Below are 18,219 nucleotides of genomic sequence, written 5' to 3' on the forward strand. Positions count from 1 at the left end.
AACATGCAGTACTAATACATAACAGTATGGCTGGAATTATTCCATTATAGAGTCCCATGTTTTAGCATCCATCACAGAAGTCTTACCAGCTGAACTCACATTACTGGATGGTTTTTTGATTACAGTAAGGAGCCAAATTGACTCACAGCAACACAGGGAGAACATATACACTATATCTAAGCAGACATCACTGCCATACTTTATAATGATTACATTTATAATAAAATGTGACTGAAATAAAATGTTTTACACATTATTGCTACTTCAATAGGAAACCTTTCTTGAATATACAAAATGTCTCACTCACTGGGAAAATTTTATTCAGGAGTGAAACTGCCACATCTTTCTCAATTCCCTCTTGCCAGCCAGGAGGAAAAAAGGCCTGGAAAAGAAATGAAAATTATTATTTTTTTTAAGTGTTGTTGGATGGAAGAGGACAATAAAGTAGCCACAACATCCACATTGTATAAGGATGATATTGTCTTGAGTGAGTCACTGGATGAATACCTAAATTTATGTTACAATGTGATGAACAAGAACAGTTAACTAGATTAATGTGTAATCAATAGTTGGTGAAGGCAACTGTGAAAAGATGAGATGTACTACTGTACACGGACTAAGGCAAATTGTTGTAAAGAAAGGTATGCACCAAGTGTAAAAGCACAGGGGACAGAGGAAACACAAAAGGCTGGATAACAGTGTGTAGACTCATTTCAAGACTGAAAACCAGTTGACAATCAAAATATTGTTTAAATATTCTCACATAGTAATGGATTTCACAAGCTTATCAAGACAGTGTGAATTTTTAGCCTAGCACCTAAACATGAGCATAGTAAGTGTAGCCGCCTTTTGCATAAGGTGAAGTCAGGCACGGGTTAGACGCGTGTCAAAGAAATCTCTCAGTCCAAAAGTTCGTTTCAAAAATATTTAGTGAAAGTTAAAGGCAAATAATCCATACAAGAATAAAAAGAAAAATAGTTACACACAAAGAATAAAGGTAAAAAAAAGGGGAAAAATGTATCTTCTTTAAACTTAGTTTTTCTTATGAAGCTTTGGTTACTTCTGTACTTAAAGGTTATTTATTTCTTCTTCTGTATGCTTTAAACATACGGTTCAAAACTTAGATCTTTTAATTTACGAGTTACTTCACACTCAAAAGACCCTTAGGCCGTTGGCACTTAGATATGCGCCAGGCTCAGTGACGTGCATAAGCACGAACGCGAGCACAAAAAAGAATTCTTTCAAGGACACGGTTAAAAAACCGTATGCCTCTGTACCTTACACAAGGCAAGGCAAAACACTTACTAAAGAACATTGTTTACTCAAAAACTGTTAAGAAATGTCAGGAAAATACCAACTCAATTCTATTCACGGGGGTTTTAGGAACCTCCCATATTTTATGCATTATCATCTAGTAAATATTCATACATTTTATAGAACTAGGAAAATGGCTCTTACAGTAAGGGTACAGTCAATTTGACTTGCTTATTGTTTGGATCACATCAGAACTGTATTTGTGGAATTCTGGAGCACAGTCATTAAAAGTGGGTCAGATTACTAATTCGTGTAACTCTGGAATTTTTAAGAAGGGGTCAGCCATAGCATAATGATTAGATACTGATGGATGGTTATAAAGCTGAAGGTCTGCTGATCAGCCGAGAGTCAGACATCTGTGAAAGGTGTGATATTACAAAGAAGAGTGCCAAGAGTTTTAAGGTAAGAAAGCAATTGAGGATCTCCGCTGAAACTTAGCCATGAAGCTATAGATCAATATGTCTCTCTTTATAAACTGAACTTACTTTAAAGAACTGTGTTCAAATTCTTAGTTTTTCCAAAATGTTGAATTGCCATATTAGTTGCTAGGAGAGGTGAGTAAAACTCCCATTAGCTTTGCTGTTGTTGAACAAAATTACATATTCTGATATTTGTGAGCTCAGTTTGGTGAATTTCCAAGAAAGCTCTTTATTGCACAAGCATAATTTTTAGGTAGACTAGGGGGCTCTGCCCCAAGCTAACTTTGCTTGCCAACCCTCATGCGGGCCCTACTCACTAGTCGTTTCCCGGATCAGCTGCTTGCGACGAATCATGCTGTGCTTTATGATAAACACGAATATTAACTCTGACTTTGATATCTCAGTCTTTCGAAACTATTATCGCTGACAGTTCATCATGTGTTGGTTTATTATATATGTGAGCGTGATCTTTCGGATTCATATAGAAATTCAAGAAAACTTCATTGTCCATGTTTTTCAGATATTTTTCGTGTAAAGTGCAATACTTTTAGACGTATGGATTTGTATCAATTATTGGCTTTAGAATTTCTAATACGTCCAATAATTTATCTCTTTCGATTCTATATTGCATCACTTCTCCGTGATCTATACTAATAAAAGGCAAAGCCCTCACTCACTCACTCATTCACTCACTCACTGACTGACTCATCACTAATTCTCCAACTTCACGTGTAGGTAGAAGGCTGAAATTTGGCAGGCTCATTCCTTACAGCTTACTTACAAAAGTTGGGCAGGTTTCATTTTGAAATTCTACACGTAATGGTCATAACTGGAACCTATTTTTTCGTCCATATACTATAATAGACCTCTAATCGATGCCCGTGGGAGGCAGAGTTTCGCCTCCACGTAATTTAGTGTCTGCCCATATAAGGCCGTCCGTCAGCGGCAATCCAATAGAAATACTGCCACTAATATTTACAGGTGAAGGACTGTGCTTATGCAGAGGAAGATGAGATGGTCAGGGTGGAATAGGATTGGCACAAACTCGGCGAAACTGTGAGAGAAACTTTTAAGTGCCGGGTCTAACATTAAATACAGCCGTGGACATCGCACGAGATGGCACCAGCACAGCTGGAAACCTTCGATGCATGTACACCGAGCGGCTCACGTGAAATGACGCAGTGCACAGACAAAAAGCAACAGTTCCAAAGAGTGCTGAACAAAAACCGAATTACACAATTGAGAAGGCAGCAAAAAAATATGAAGTGTGTGATACATACAAGCATATTCATAAGTGCAGCTACTGCGGAAACAAAGCACACGGTGGAAAAAGTCAATGTCCCGCTAAAGGAACACAGTGTAAAAAAAAAACCCACGCATTCAGTGTGTCACGTCTCAGATAAAGAGGAAGACGAGCTGTTTATTGATGCAGTAAAAAACGAATCGATGAATGAAACCTGTTATCTTTACAACGATTGACAAACACGGAATGTAACTTGAACACATCATACAAACCTAATTGAAAGAAATAATGATAATCAAATCCTTGATGACAGCAACACTCCTAACACTCACAAAACAATTACTATATATTGACACTCATGTTACGTTATTTTTAAAATGTTCCCTTTTCTTTTTCATAACTTCTTTAACACACTACTTCTCTGCTGCGAAGCGCGGGTATATATATATGTATATATATACCTCGATCTACATACAATCAAATCGATAAACCACACGCCGTGGCGCAATGATAAAGCCTTTGCCTCTAGCGGTGTCGACCAAGGTTCGATTCCCGAGAGGGGGTGCACTGAGTATGTACGCGCGCTTCCCAATTCATTTTACCCTCGCATCCCCTTTGTTTGAGACGTATGAAAAAATATGCGGTTAACGCAGAAGGACAGATCACCAATTGAAGCTTTATGAATGATGGATACTTAATTCGCCATCAATGATTGTTTTGGTAACGCCATACTCAGTTTATTCATTAGATGAACGTTAAAAAAGTAAGAGTGAGGGGAGGGTGACTTATTGAGGCACGCAGGCAAAACCACAATAGCACGCGGGCTCGATGTACTGTACTGTAGTGCGCGTCAAGTCGATCTGAATTGCGCGATCACATTCGAAAAATATATCTTTTCAAGTTCTATTTAGTCCATATGTGTCAAACTCAAGGCCGCGGCCACATCCGGCGTGTAATTATATCCGCCAGCGAGATCATTTTATATACTGTATTACATGAATGATACAGAGTAAAAAATAAAGGATCAAGTAAAATGCTTATTTAAATATTTTAAACATAAGGTAGAAAAAAATAAAGTCAAAATGAAAGTAAAATGAACATAACTGGAGCACAACTGGATGACATAAAACACATCTTCATACCTTGCATTAAAGGAAATTAAAATTCTTCAGAATATACTAACAGATTTGGAAAACTGAGGAAGAAGAAAAAAACTTTAAAATATTTGGAATTGCTGAAGAGCTAGTGTGTAGAATCTTACAAAAAGAAAATCCATGAATTGAAAAACCACATTGTTTACTTGGTAAACCTTCCCTAGTGTTTTATTTTATTGTATATGTCATGTAAATGTGTTTAATCTGATTTATTTAAATGATCGGTTTTTCTGTAATTGATATGACTATTTTTTAATGTTATATATTGTGGGAAACAGCCCTGATATAGACAGACAGACATTGTTGTAAGCACCACAACACGTTTATTTACAACTATTTACACACAATGTGAAGCACACACAACCCAGTGCCGCAGCACCAATCACCCCAAAGTCCAGGCCTTCAACACAATGCCTTTTCCTCAGGTCCGCCTCCACTCCTCTCCATCAAGTTCTGTCTTTCTCCACTCCCGACTCCAGCCCTCGAATGGAGGGAGGCGGCTCCTTTTATACACACCCGGACGTGCTCCAGGTGTCTCCCGATGAGCTTCTCTCTCACTAGCACTTCCAGGTGTGGCGGAAGTGCTGAGGGCCAGGGCTCCATAGGCAATGGGGCACACCCTGGCGGTGACCACGGGCCCCTATAGGGTTGAGCTTCAAAGCTCCGTTCCCGTGATCCCCAAAGCCACCAGGGCAGTCGCCCCCTAATGGTCTGGAGGAGGCATAAGCCCTCCTCCGGTCCTCCTGTTAGCCACTCGCCACAATATATATATATATCTATTTTGGTCATTATTAAGTCTTAACCCATCATTCTGAATCTTTATATTGCACTATTGCTCATCTGTTTAACATTATTATATTTAGTGATAATACATAACAATATCTAGTTTAACTTTCATTTTTCTTTTCCCCATCTTTTTCTTCCTGCTTTCTTCTCTCTTGTTTAACCACATGTGAAGGTATAGTTTGAATGGTTATTGCAGACAACTGTGGTTTAATTCTATCTATCTAGTCAGTCAATATTTGGCCTGTTTTTTTCCTTTTTTCGTAATTTTATTTGCAATTCCAAAAACGTCCAGACGTTGGGATAGGATGGAAAAGAGGAGTGATTTGTAAATTTTATTCGACATTTACTATACTGAGAACAAATCATTGGGTGTTTAACCTTGTGAATTTAATTATTTTAAAAATATACACTTATGTCAAGTCTGATGACTACAATATACTCGAACAAGTGGAAACAGTCATGTGTTTATCAATGTGAAACATCACTGTTTCTTTTAAAATTTGGGAACTGAAGACACTAGTTGGTTAAGTTCAACAGGCAAAATTTTCCTGCACTCATCCATTGTGCAGATCTTCAACTGTACAATTCTACAAGGTCTTCATTGACGCATTTTATTCTTCATAATGCACCACACCATCCATCCATCCATTTTCTAACCCGCTGAATCCAAATACAGGGTCACGGGGGTCTGCTGGAGCCAATCCCAGCCAACACAGGGCACAAGGCAGGAACCAATCCTGGGCAGGGTGCCAACCCATCGCAGGACACACACAAACACACCCACAGGCCAAGCACACACTAGGGTCAATTTAGAATCGCCAATCCACCTAACCTGCATGTCTTTGGATTGTGGGAGGAAACCGGAGCCGGAGGAAACCCCGCGAACACGGGAGAACATGCAAACTCCACGCAGGGAGGACCCGGGAAGCGAACCCAGGTCTCCTAACTGCGAGGCAGCAGCGCTACCACTGCGCCACCGTGCCGCCCTGCACCACACCTTCTCAACCAATGACTGCAGGCAAGCCGATCTAGTAACTGCACTGTCTGCTAATGTAGCCTTGCATTTGAAACGTCAGCTGAGTGTGGTTTAGTGTTGTCCTTCTGGAAAATTCAGGAAACACAGCGTGTAGATGGAGGCATATATTGGTCCAATGTTTGTACATATCTTTCTGCACTAATGGTGCCCTCATAGATGTGCAAGCTACCAATGTCATTAGCACTAACACAACCCCATACCATGACAGATGATGGCTTTTGGACCTGAAGCTGATAATATTATATATTATATTATTATATTATATTTTGGATGATCATTTTTCTCTTTGGCCTGGAGAACACAACTGCTGTTTTTCCAAAACTCATCTCAGATGACTCATCAGAACACAAAATATAATTTCTCTGTGCTACTTTCCATCTCAGATGAGACCAAGCCTAGAGAAGATGGCAACACTTCTAAATGGTTGTAATTTATGACTTATTTTTGCATGTTAAAGCCATAATTACACCTATGGAGGCAAAGGTAAATAGTGTTGACTAACAAAGGTTACCAAAATATTCTTAACATTGTGTCATGATATTCATGACAGTTTTTATGACAGTGACATCTGGCAGATCCGAGGTCATACATATTAAGAAGTGGTTTTTGGCTTTGCCCTTTATGCATCAAGTTCTGACTGTATTCTATGAATTTTTTAATTATACTGGTCATCATAGAGCATGCAATGCCCTAAATCATACTGATCTATCCTTGGGAATTTTGTCAAAGTGCTAGATTAGTTGCTGATGAATCTGTTGGCAGATTGGTAAGCCTTAACCCATCATTGCTCTCGAAAGACTAGACCTTTTTTGGTGGCTCCTTATGTACTGTAAAACAACTGCCTGACCTGTTTAACATCACCATTAACTTGCTATTTCAACTTGTGACACTGTAATTAATATTAAGTAAGCACTGTCCCCATCTTCAAAACAAAGCAGTTGATCAGGTAAACCTGGCTTTGTTTTTATTAGCATTTTCTGTACTGTCACAACCTTTTTGAAGTGGGGGTTGTATTATTTTATTTTATCTTTTGACTGTCTAGCCAATAATTAGTTGACTGTTTTAGAATAATTAGTAATCTTTATATATAATATGCTACCGTGACTGTTCGTTTGTCTGTCCAGGATTTTAAATCACCTGTAGCTCGCAAACCCTTTGACCTATTGAACTGAAATTTGGTACACATATACTACGTGACGTCTACTACACGCTTTTGGGGTGATGATTGACCCCCAAGGTTATTACTCTTTATATTTATATTTTATTGTAGAATTAACTCTCCGTAGCAGCCAGCAGGGTGGCCGTGTGGCGCATGCGTATAGGCGCCGTTCTCATCCCTACCACCTTCGCCGTCACTTCCCCTACCTCTTCATATCTTAAATCATCCTTGAGGTGGATTGAAGACTTAAGTGCCAGCTTAAGTGAAAAATGAAACAAAACATACTAAGTAATTGCAACATAAACACTGACTTTATCAGTTTTAAAGCGAGAAGATGCCGACGAAAGAAGAGCAGAAGTGGGCCGCTAGGGTGGAGAAAAGAAAAGCAGCTCAGGAAGCATCAAGCACATCAACCTCTGAGCAAACGAATGCTAAACGTACAGAGAAAGAGTATGAAAACTAGGAATGCTCAAGTCAAGTGTATTCACTGCACTTTAACGTGCAGTGTGCTGTTACTGGTAATTTATATTTTAGCAACGTATTAGTAACTTTTTTCAGGAGGAGTCTATGTGTTTTTGGGAGTACCATGATTTTTTGTCGTTGTCAGAACACAAACTTTTTGCTGTGGTTGATCTTATCCTAATGTAGGAAGACATGATGGGTGGATGTAGGGAGGGAAGGGGGAGACAGCAAATCATATCCAGATTATTCCCAAAGTGCATTTCTCAGATTTTATTGCAACAATTACTGGTGGCAGACTTCCAGTGGAGAATTTGGATATTTGCTGCAAGTAAAAAATTTAAATAGATGTTATTTCTCTCATTATCTTGAAAGACTTACTCTAAAATAAAACAAAATCTGTAAAATTATTAAATAAAATATAATGAGCTCATTATATTTCCGAAAGTGGAATATTTAAGGTCATGGTTAAGAACTTAACAGAATGAGAGTGCTTTCACATCTCATCTCCTTTTTTGTTTTTGTAGGAAACCCACTTTAATAATAAGGTTCAATCATTTTTGAAAAGAGATCAGCGAAATCTTTCATTCTGCTTATCATAGGAATTTGAATTCAGAAGTCAATCTCCTTCGTAGTTACTAACATAATACCAAAGCTTGAAAGGCACAACACTATAGTGGCTGGGAGCCATACAAAGTTTAATTACAGCCAATATATATGCACTGATGTTTTATAAATAAGAATTCATGGTTAGAATCTCATACTCTTACAATGATGGGATATTTTACTTGCATATTAAACCTCAATTGAGGTAGATCATTAACAACTGCTGCTACATTATCTAAAACCACTGTGGTAATATGACGGTTCTCACATCCAGATTTCTTTATTAACTCTACATCAGTTACTAACAGATATTGATAATAACTTAATATCCTCTCTCATAATATGCAGTGTGCTATCTCTGGCTATGCTTCGCTTATTCTAGAACTCAAATCATTATGTTTCACTAATAGAACTCGTTACTGTAAACTCAACCCACTAAAAAGTCTGGACAATAGGTTTATTGTATTGATTTTTACACAGGCTGATATTTTCAAATGTATTTCCAGAAACCCATGGGAGCACTCTGGAAAACACTTAAAGTGTATTTCTGGGGCCAGATCTGCTACACAGAAGACCAAACTTGCAGGTGTCCTGCTATGTCGGGAATTCGTATCATCGTGGATTTCAGACAGCTTCAGTGTTTTGCTTTCTCCTTTACAGTGTATTGTGCTCTAGTATTTGTATGTTATTAAAGACTTGTTACACTCTAATGTACATGCAGACTTAAAATATTCCTTAAATATGTTAGTATTTTAAGAAACATCTGTGGGAACACTCAGGAAAATTCCTAAAGTATACTTGATGAGACAGAGCATTTCCTATATTGTGCTTAAAAAAAAGTGAAAACTAGAAGAGCATCTAAATGAATTACTGAGATTTAGGCAAATGATCTAGAATATGCAAGGTCAGCCAGTAATCAAAATGTAATATTTTGACTAGAGGAGATAAAAGGCAACTCATTTGAAGTCATCTCATTCCACTTATGAGCACTGAGAGAAGGCAAATAAGAATTTTATTTCAACATAAAAGAGGATTTAAAATACAATTTTCGATATTGTATAGTCAGAACTAAAATTATCAAACACGCAGAAATTCCTTAATATATTGGGTCTGTTCATGCATCTCTCTCTGAACAGGGTTGGGTCAGGGTGTTGAATGACTTTGTTTATTTATATTATGATATTTGGAAAGTTGTATCGAGTGTATTTATGACTAAACTTGTGTTTTATATACATGTGCATTAAATGTGTTCGTTAAGCTCAATTACATTAATACAAAAGTAAACTTAATAATGTAAAATATCACATATAGTTAGAATTATATATGTACATACAAGAGCCGATACACTGCATCCTCCTGCCGATTCTCCAAAAATGGTCACAGAGTCTGGGTCTCCTCCAAAAGTCTTAATATTCCTTTGAACCCACTGTAGAGCTGCTATTTGGTCTAGGAGGCCCCAGTTTCCACGACAATGGTCATCACCAGTGCTAGATATTAACAAAAAGTATAAATGATAAATAGATAATGAAAAGTGATGAGCACTATTCGTTATTCTTGAATTCAATAATATCAATTACAAATGCACAATTGAATATTTAGAAAATCTACCTCAGAAATCCTAAAATTCCCAGCCTATACTGGATCACCACCACCACCACATTCTCATACGCAGCAAGTGCTGAGCCATCATAAATGGTGGCTGCGCCCATCATTAATCCACCTCCATGAATCCACACCATTACCTGGAAAAGTGAAATATTTCAGTAGTATTTCAGCATAAACAGAAAGAAAAAACAAGCTTTTTAAAGGCTGAACATAATAATTGCAGGAGCACTGTTTTTCAATTGTGTTCATTAGATCCTGAATGAAGACATCTTATAGACCTGTAAATGTTACTTTGCAGAAAAAAAAAATATTTTTAAACTTTTCACCCTGAAACAGAGATTTTATGAGTATGGCAAAATAAAGAAGATGACAGTGACTTTCAGAAGTTCCAAAGCTTCGCTAATATCTGTCACGATGGGGAGATAATGTGAGCATACAATCAGCAGGAATTTATCTGGGCCACAGGCATGCCATTCTGGTTAAATGGAGGAGTACCTTCAGCGATGGACTGATCCAGGTGCTCTGCTACAGCAAGTGCTATATGAGGTGATTTTTTGACAATAGTCATTAAAGTACCAGTAATGGCGTACTGCACAATAACGTGCAGCAAATACACTTACTGTAATTTCTAGTTTTCATCCTTTTTCTCTGTATGTTTAGCATTCGTTTGCTCAGAGGTTGATGAGCTTGCTGCTTCATGAGCAGCTCTTTTTTTTTCCACTCTAGCAACCCGCTTCTTTACTTCAGTATCTTTTCCACAATAGCCACAGCCACGATAGCGTATTATATAAGAAGACTAGCAAAATACCCTCGCTTCGCAGCAGAGAAGTAGTGTGTTAAAGAAGTTATGAAAAAGAAAAGGAAATATTTTAAACATAACGTAACATGATTGTCAATGTAATTGTTTTGTCACTGTCATGAGTGTTGCTGTCTTATACAGTATATATATACTAGCAAAATACCCGCGCTTCGCAGCGGCGAAGTACTGCCTTAAAATTTTTATTAAGAAGAAAATGAAACCTTTTTAAACTGAGGGAAAATATACCAAAAATTTTTTGTTAAGGATCTCTTTGTGTACCACATTGTGAGTTCGGCCCTCCGGTTGTAATATGACCAAGCTGTGCACTGAGCTTACTCTTAAGCATGCAACGTACAGTTGGCCATGTGAACAGTAATCTTGTTTCAAATCTCACAGCTTGTATTGCTGTTGTCATAATCGCTTTGAGTTTCATGGTTTGTTTCAACTACGACAGTATTTGCAGGACTTGTGTTGAAGAGACATTCGGCATCTGTCAAGCGTTATAAGTATACAACCAGTTTCATCGATAACTTCACATCCAGCTTTTGAGAATTTAAACATTCATAAACATCAAAGTGTCCACTACTGAAATCGTCACCTGTGAATCTAAGATGTTGAAGAGGCATTGGCGGTTGTCCAAAGGTATAAAATATTTGGCCATTTTGGTACACTTGAAAGCGACAACCCTAACAATTCAGCGGCAGCCATCAACTCACATGCAGAACCATAGGTGAAGGGCTTAAGCATTTCACTCTTATAGTGATCCTGTGTAGTATAATTATCTCCTGTACTGTCATCAGTCCACACCTTGAACCTGTCTCAGTCATTCAATACATAAGACACAATGTTCCTCCAGATATCAAGAGTGAGCCTGATATGGCCGTGCAATATATAACAAAGAGAATGGAAAAGGTAGGTGCCATCTCCGGGCATGGAAAGCACTCGATAAAGTGACAATAGTTTGATCGATGGTGATCACCTCGATAGACATGTTAATGCGGGTACGGTTGGAATGATAAAGGAAATGGGTGCAGGGAGACGTGAATCCCGTGGCGAAGCAAGGAAGGGAATGTAGAGACTGGAAGAAAAGACAGCCTTATATAGGCAGGCAGCCAACAACGTGGGAGGCGTTGGGATGGGGGACCCAACGCCGCTTCACACGGTGACCGAGCTGCAGCCTATGGACGTATATATGTACGTAAGTAGGATTCAGTTAGCGTTGGGAACCCGCGTACCAAATTTCTTGAAGATGGGCCCATAAGTAACAAAGACTGTTAAAAGTTCAATATGGCGGCCGACAGTGGCATTATACCACGAAATAAGTACCAAATTTCAGCCTTCTACCTACGGGAAGTTGGAGACTTAGCAACGTTGGAAAGTTCAATATGGCGGCTGACAGTGGCGTCACACCACGAAATAAGTATGTACATCGGTTTTGGTTAGCGCGGGAAGCCACCTACCAAATTTCATGAAGATGGGGTCAGCCTTCTACCTACACGGGAAGTTGGAGAATTAGTGACGTTGGAAAGTTCAATATGGTGGCCGACATTGGCATCATACCATCGAAATAAGTACGACGTCGGTTTGGTTAAGCGCAGGAAGCCGCCTACCAAATTTCGTGAAGATGGGGCCATAAATAAGAAAGTTCAACATGGCGGACGTTGTCAATCGTTATTGACCGTTATGACCGTTACGGGTAGAATTTCAAAATGAAACCTGCTTAACTTTTGTAAGTAAGCTGTAAGGAATGAGCCTGCCAAATTTCAGCCTTCTACCTAAGTTGGAGAATTAGTGATGAATCAGTGAATGAGTGAGTGAGTCAGTCAGTCAGTGAGGGCTTTGCCTTTTATTAGTATAGATATATATATATATATATATACACACACACACACACACACACACACACAGACACACACACACACATAAACATATATACATTGTGGAGGACCGGAGGAGGACTTGTGCCTCCTCCAGACCGTGAGGGGGCATCCGTCCTGGTTATGTAGGGGGCCTCGGGTAAAGGGCTTGGAATCCCAGCCCTGTAGGGACCGTGGCCACCGCCAGGCGGCGCCAGCGATGCGGAGTATCCGTGTGGGACCCGGTCAGGTCTAGAGCCCGGCGGGACACCCAGGAGGACCAGAGGAGGGCTTGTGCCTCCTCCAGACTGTAAGGGGGCGATCGCCCTGGTTGTATTGGGGGCCACGGGTAGGGGGCTTGGAAGCCCAACCCTGTGGAGGCCCGTGGCCACCGCCAGGCAGCGCAGTGACTGAGAGTGTGGCCTGGACTTTGGGGAATCAGTGCAAGAGGCACTGGGGTTTGTGAGCATGAATTTGTACATATTGTTGTGTAATAAATAGTGTGTGGTGAAACTATGGTGTCCGTCTGCCTGTGTCCGGGTCCCAGTCCACAACATATACATATTGTGAACGCTGGCCCCGGCACAGACAGACGGACAACATATTTTTGCACCCACACACCGTTTATTTACACTATATACAATTTCCAATGTCAAAAGTCACGTGCACTCACAAACCCCAGTGCCTCTTGCACCGATTTCCCCAAAGTCCAGGGCCCACAGTCTTTGTGCCTTCCTGGCCTCCTCCCGTCCTCTCTCTCCAGCTCAGTCCTGCTACCTCCCGACATCCACCAATGACTGGAGGGAGGCGGCCCCTTTTATGGGAACCCGGATGGGCTCCAGCTGCTTCCCGGCACTTAGTCCTGGCCACACCCCTGTGTGGCGGAAGTGCCGGCTGCGCCCGGAAGCCATCCGTGTATCCCCTTTCCTCTTCCCCCCGGCACTTCCTGGTGTGGCAGAAGTGCGGGCTCCAGATCAATAGGCACTGGGGCGCCGCCTGGTGGTGGCCATGGGTCCCTACAGGGCTGGGCTTCCAAGCCCCCTACACAAGGCCTCCTGCATAACCAGGACGGATGCCCTCTCTCGGTCTGGAGGAGGCACACGCCCTCCTCCGGTCTTCCAAGGCGTCCCCGCCAGGCCAAAGACCACACGGGGTAAACCGGCATCGGGGCGCCGCCTAGCGGTGGCCACGGGTCCCTACAGGGCTGGGATTCCAAGCCCTTTACCCGAGACCCCCTACATAACCAGGACGGATGCCCCCTTGTGGTCTGGAGGAGGCACAAGCCCTCCTCTCCTCCTCCTGGGCATCCCGGCCGGGGACCACAATATATACATATAAACATATCTACATATACAGTACACATATCTACACATACACATATCTATATATATATACAATTATTGCACACTTTCTGTAAATCCAATAAACTTCATTTCACTTCTCAAATATCACTGTGTGTGTCTCCTTTATGATATATTTAACTGACATTTTTTATCGTAACAACCAACGATTTATACAGGAAAATAATGACTATTAACAAGGTTGCCCAAACTTTTGCATCCCACTGTATATATATATATATATATATATATATATATATATATATATATATATATATATATATATATATATATATATATACACACACACCCAGACACATATATACATATATATACGGATCTACATATATATATATATACACATACATACATATATATCTATATATACTTTATATAGCAAAATCCCCGCGCTTCGCAGTGACGAAGAGCTGCTTTTAAATTTTTATTAAGAAGAAAAGAAAATCTTTTTAAACTGAGGGAAAATATACCAATAACTGTCTGTTAAGGATCTGTTTGTATACCACATTGTCAGTTCAGCACTCTAGTTGTAATATGACCAAGCTGCGCACTGAGCTTACTTTTGAGAATGCAACGTATAGTTTTGTCCAGGAAGAAAGCAATGTTGCCTCAAATCAATGGCAACCTTTTGTAGGGTGTGTCACTGAGACTTATTAATTGTCAACCCTTGAAGCAGAGCCTTTACTGGAAATTTGAGGCATTTAAATTGAAATGGGAGATCAGAGGGTATAACGTTGATGCGAGGAATACATTCAGAGTGTGGCGCTCTGCTGTTTTTTTGTGTAGCTGCCTTCACACAGCTTCTCCGCTGCTTTATAAACAAATGCCATATAAGGCCATCATTTCTCCTTGCTTGCTTGGGTTCTGTACTGTTTTATTGTTCGTTTATTATGATTGTTATAGTTATTGTGTAGCTATTCGAGACTTACTTTATTGTTTAGGTACCCATTTCCTTTATTTAATCCGCGGCTTGTACACTATCTTTTGTTCGTTTATTAAGATTATAGATATTTATTGATTCCCTTCTTTAGCTGACTGCCTGCTCATATAAGGCGCTCCACTAGTTTTTTGTGAAGCAGCCTTTACACAGCTTCTCTGCTGTTTTATAAGCGAGCGACATATAAAGCCTTCCTTTTTCCTTTGGCAAGGAAGCTGCCATCTTATTTAATCCACGGGTTGTCCGCTGTTTTATTGTTCGTTTATTACGATTATTATAGTTCTTTATACAGTATATCACGTTGTCAGTTCAGCACTCCGGTTGTAATATAGCGAAGCTTGAGCTCACTCTTGAGAATGCAATGTATAGTTGTCCAGGAGAAAAGCAATCTTGCCTGAAATCAATAGCATCATTTTGTAGTGTCTGACCCTGAGACTTATTACTTGTCATCGCATAGCAGAGCCTTACTGGAAATTGGAGTCATCTGAATTGAAATGGGAGATCAGAGGGTATAACAGGGATGCGAGGAATACATTGAATGTGGAGAAACTCTAAAGACAGCATGTGTATTAACTTGTGGATTTTTCTGTGAGTATTTGGTGGCAGCGTGACGAAGTTGCTTCCAAGACAGCGTTAGCTGTGGAGCTCAACTCAGAGCATATTCTTTTCCTACCTTGTCAATTGTGTAATGCGTTTTTGAGCAGGTTTGATGCATGGAAGTGATCACTCATTACTGCGTTTAGTCAGTTCACGTGAGCTGCTCTGTTGTGAGATGTTGCAATGTCCACGGCTTTATTTAATGTTAGCTAAGACCCGGCACTTAAAAGTTTCTCGCTACAGCAATTTTAACTCCGTTACAAAGTGATCCAAAGTCTCGTTTATACCTCGTGTCTTCTCATTAAACTTCTTCAGCACTCTTTGGGGCGCTTCCTTCTTTCTACGTACTGCGGTCACAGTCAGTTCACGTGATTACGTGGAAGGCGTGATGATGTCACATGCAGCTCCGCCCCCACGCCATCGAGCTTAACGCGTTTATTACAGTATATGGAGAAAATAGGTTCTAGTTATGACCATTCTGCGTAGAATTTAGAAATGAAACCTGCCCAACTTTTGTAAGTAAGCTGTAAGGAATGAGCCTGCCAAATTTCAGCCTTCTACCTACGGGAAGTTGGAGAATTAGTGATGAGTGAGTGAGTGAGTGAGTGAGTGAGTGAGTGAGTGAGTGAGTGAGTGAGTGAGTCAATCAGTCAGTCAGTCAGTCAGTCAGTGAGGGCTTTGCCTTTTATTAGTATAGATAATGAGTCTGCTTACTAACAGACTGGTGTTGAGCTCTTAGTTTCCGAAAAGGATTACATTGTTTCATGCACCAAGAGCTTTTACATGCTGGACAGGCTATGGATTCATGTAAACCTGTTTCTTTTTTTGGTATTATTAATAATTTCTTTTGAAAAAAATAATGTTCCATACACCCAAGTCTAACTTAACTAAACAAAGTTCAACACCCTCCCAAGAGAAAGAGAGAAGAGCCAACAGCTATCGCAAACCTTTAAAAAACTACAAAGAGTAAAAGTCCTTTTCCTCAATATAAATGCTTATTCTAAAATATTATTAATTAGGTCTTGCCATAATTTTAAAAAGTTTTGAACAGATCTTGTACCCGAGAATTTGATTTTGTCAATCTCAAATAGTATAGAACTTCTGTTACCCTTCCGAAATATAACAGGTGGGCTGGGATTATTCCAGTTAAACAAGATACATCTACATGCTAGTAGTTTGGTAAAGGCAATTACAATTAATTTGTCCTTCTCCAATTTAAGCCCATCTGGAAGTACACCAAACACAGCTGTTAATGAGTTAGGAGTGATTGTTGTCCAAAGTAATGCTAATTTGGTGCACATCCAAAACATGTGGCTCAGTGAGACTAGAGCTAAATTGCAACATTCACAGGCTGAATCTTGTCCTGGATATGCTTTGGACAGTCTTAAATGAGTGATAGATAAAAGATTTTAAGTTGAATGATTGAATGCTTTGTGCATATAGAGCTAGAGTGTATTCTATGCATCGCTGCCTTCCACTCCTTTTCTTAAGATATTAAGTGAAAGATCCTTTCCCTACCTCCCCCTGGGATCTTTGAAAGGAAGAGACATTAATATGTAAACCTGATTCACAGTTCTTTTGCCCCACCTTCAGCGAAGTAAGAGGCTGTTTGATTTTTAAGCTGTGTTAGTTAAAGTTAAGACAGCGATACAGTGTTTTAGAGTTGGTGTATCTGTTACTGTAGAGATTTTATATGCCCCCAAGCTTACTTCCAGGGACACCACTTGTTCCCCCACAAATGACAGAAATGTTCAACTAGGTTAACTGGCCTGTAATGAGAGAGTGTGAATGTGTAACTGTGACTGTGTCCCATAATAGACTGGCACCTGGTACAGAGATAGTTACTTTCAGGATATGATATGGCTCCCCTTAAGTGCAATAAGCAGGATTATAAAATGGAGAAATATATTAATTAAAGATGGCAAGGCGGTGTGATTATTAGAGCAGCCAGTTGGAATCTTGAAGTAGCCACAGTTGGTTTGGACTTCTCCCATGTTCCTTTCCTCCCTCTGCCCAAGGGTTAGTTTAACGGTATATCTGCATTGTCCCTGTTTGTGTTAAACTGTGACTCACCATGCCCCAAATGCTACCTGCATGGTGGCCCTGTATTGGACAAATTGGATTCAGAAAAGGAAGGAACAAACTAAGGAGTGTATTGTGTAAAGCAGAAACAAAATGAGATTGTGCAATGATAACACACAATAAAAAAGTGCAGAGTGAGGCAGATACCTGTAGTGGTATGTGACATACGAGAGTCTGAACAAGCTTTACACAAGCCCTAAATATTAAAACGAAAAACAGACAGTGGGTAACTGAGTGAATCCTTTAAACTTACTGGTAATCTTGACTCCTTGTTGGATTCTGCGGGGGTGTAGATGTTTAAGTACAAACAATCTTCAGAAACAACAGGGATCTGTAATGTTAGCTTCACCTCCTCCAAAAACTTTTCTATAAAGTCCACATTTTGGATACAACTATAATAAAATTAATACCAAGATTCAAGATTATACTTTGGATTAAAAAGGAAAGTACATAAGTAAAAAGAACAAGGCAATGGATTATAGAAAGAACACTGTATTATACAAAAAATGAAATGTGCAAAGACTCAACTGGTTGAATGGCAGCCAACACATAAACAAACCAGAAAGTGAATGCTGACAACGTAACAGTATAGGCATTTATTATACTACACATACACTTACATTTAATCAAAGTACTCTTTTTCTACAAATATTTCCAGATTAATCAGCATTAACTGAATATATTTTTTCACCAGGTGTCCATTCACCGATTCTACTTGCTTCACATCTCTGTACTGTCTGTTTGTTTGGAATCAGTAGCATTAGCATCAGCAGAAAGTTGTGTTTAAAGTAGCTGCCAGGATTACTTCA

General features: G+C 39.7%; 1 protein-coding gene across 1 annotated transcript in view; it reads right to left on the reverse strand.

Moving 5' to 3' along the window:
- LOC120534882 (carboxylesterase 5A-like) overlaps positions 1-18,219 on the reverse strand; it is a 49,001-nt gene that overhangs the window by 19,542 nt on the left and 11,240 nt on the right. Inside the window, exons 3-6 of the mRNA XM_039762396.1 lie at positions 17,664-17,802; positions 9,785-9,918; positions 9,474-9,663; positions 308-382 (exon numbers count right to left, since the gene is read on the reverse strand). Coding sequence (XP_039618330.1) covers positions 308-382; positions 9,474-9,663; positions 9,785-9,918; positions 17,664-17,802 — 538 coding nt within the window. The remainder of the gene's footprint in view (positions 1-307; positions 383-9,473; positions 9,664-9,784; positions 9,919-17,663; positions 17,803-18,219) is intronic.

This window comes from Polypterus senegalus, chromosome 9 (genome assembly GCF_016835505.1).
Source record: "Polypterus senegalus isolate Bchr_013 chromosome 9, ASM1683550v1, whole genome shotgun sequence".
NCBI lineage: Eukaryota > Metazoa > Chordata > Cladistia > Polypteriformes > Polypteridae > Polypterus > Polypterus senegalus.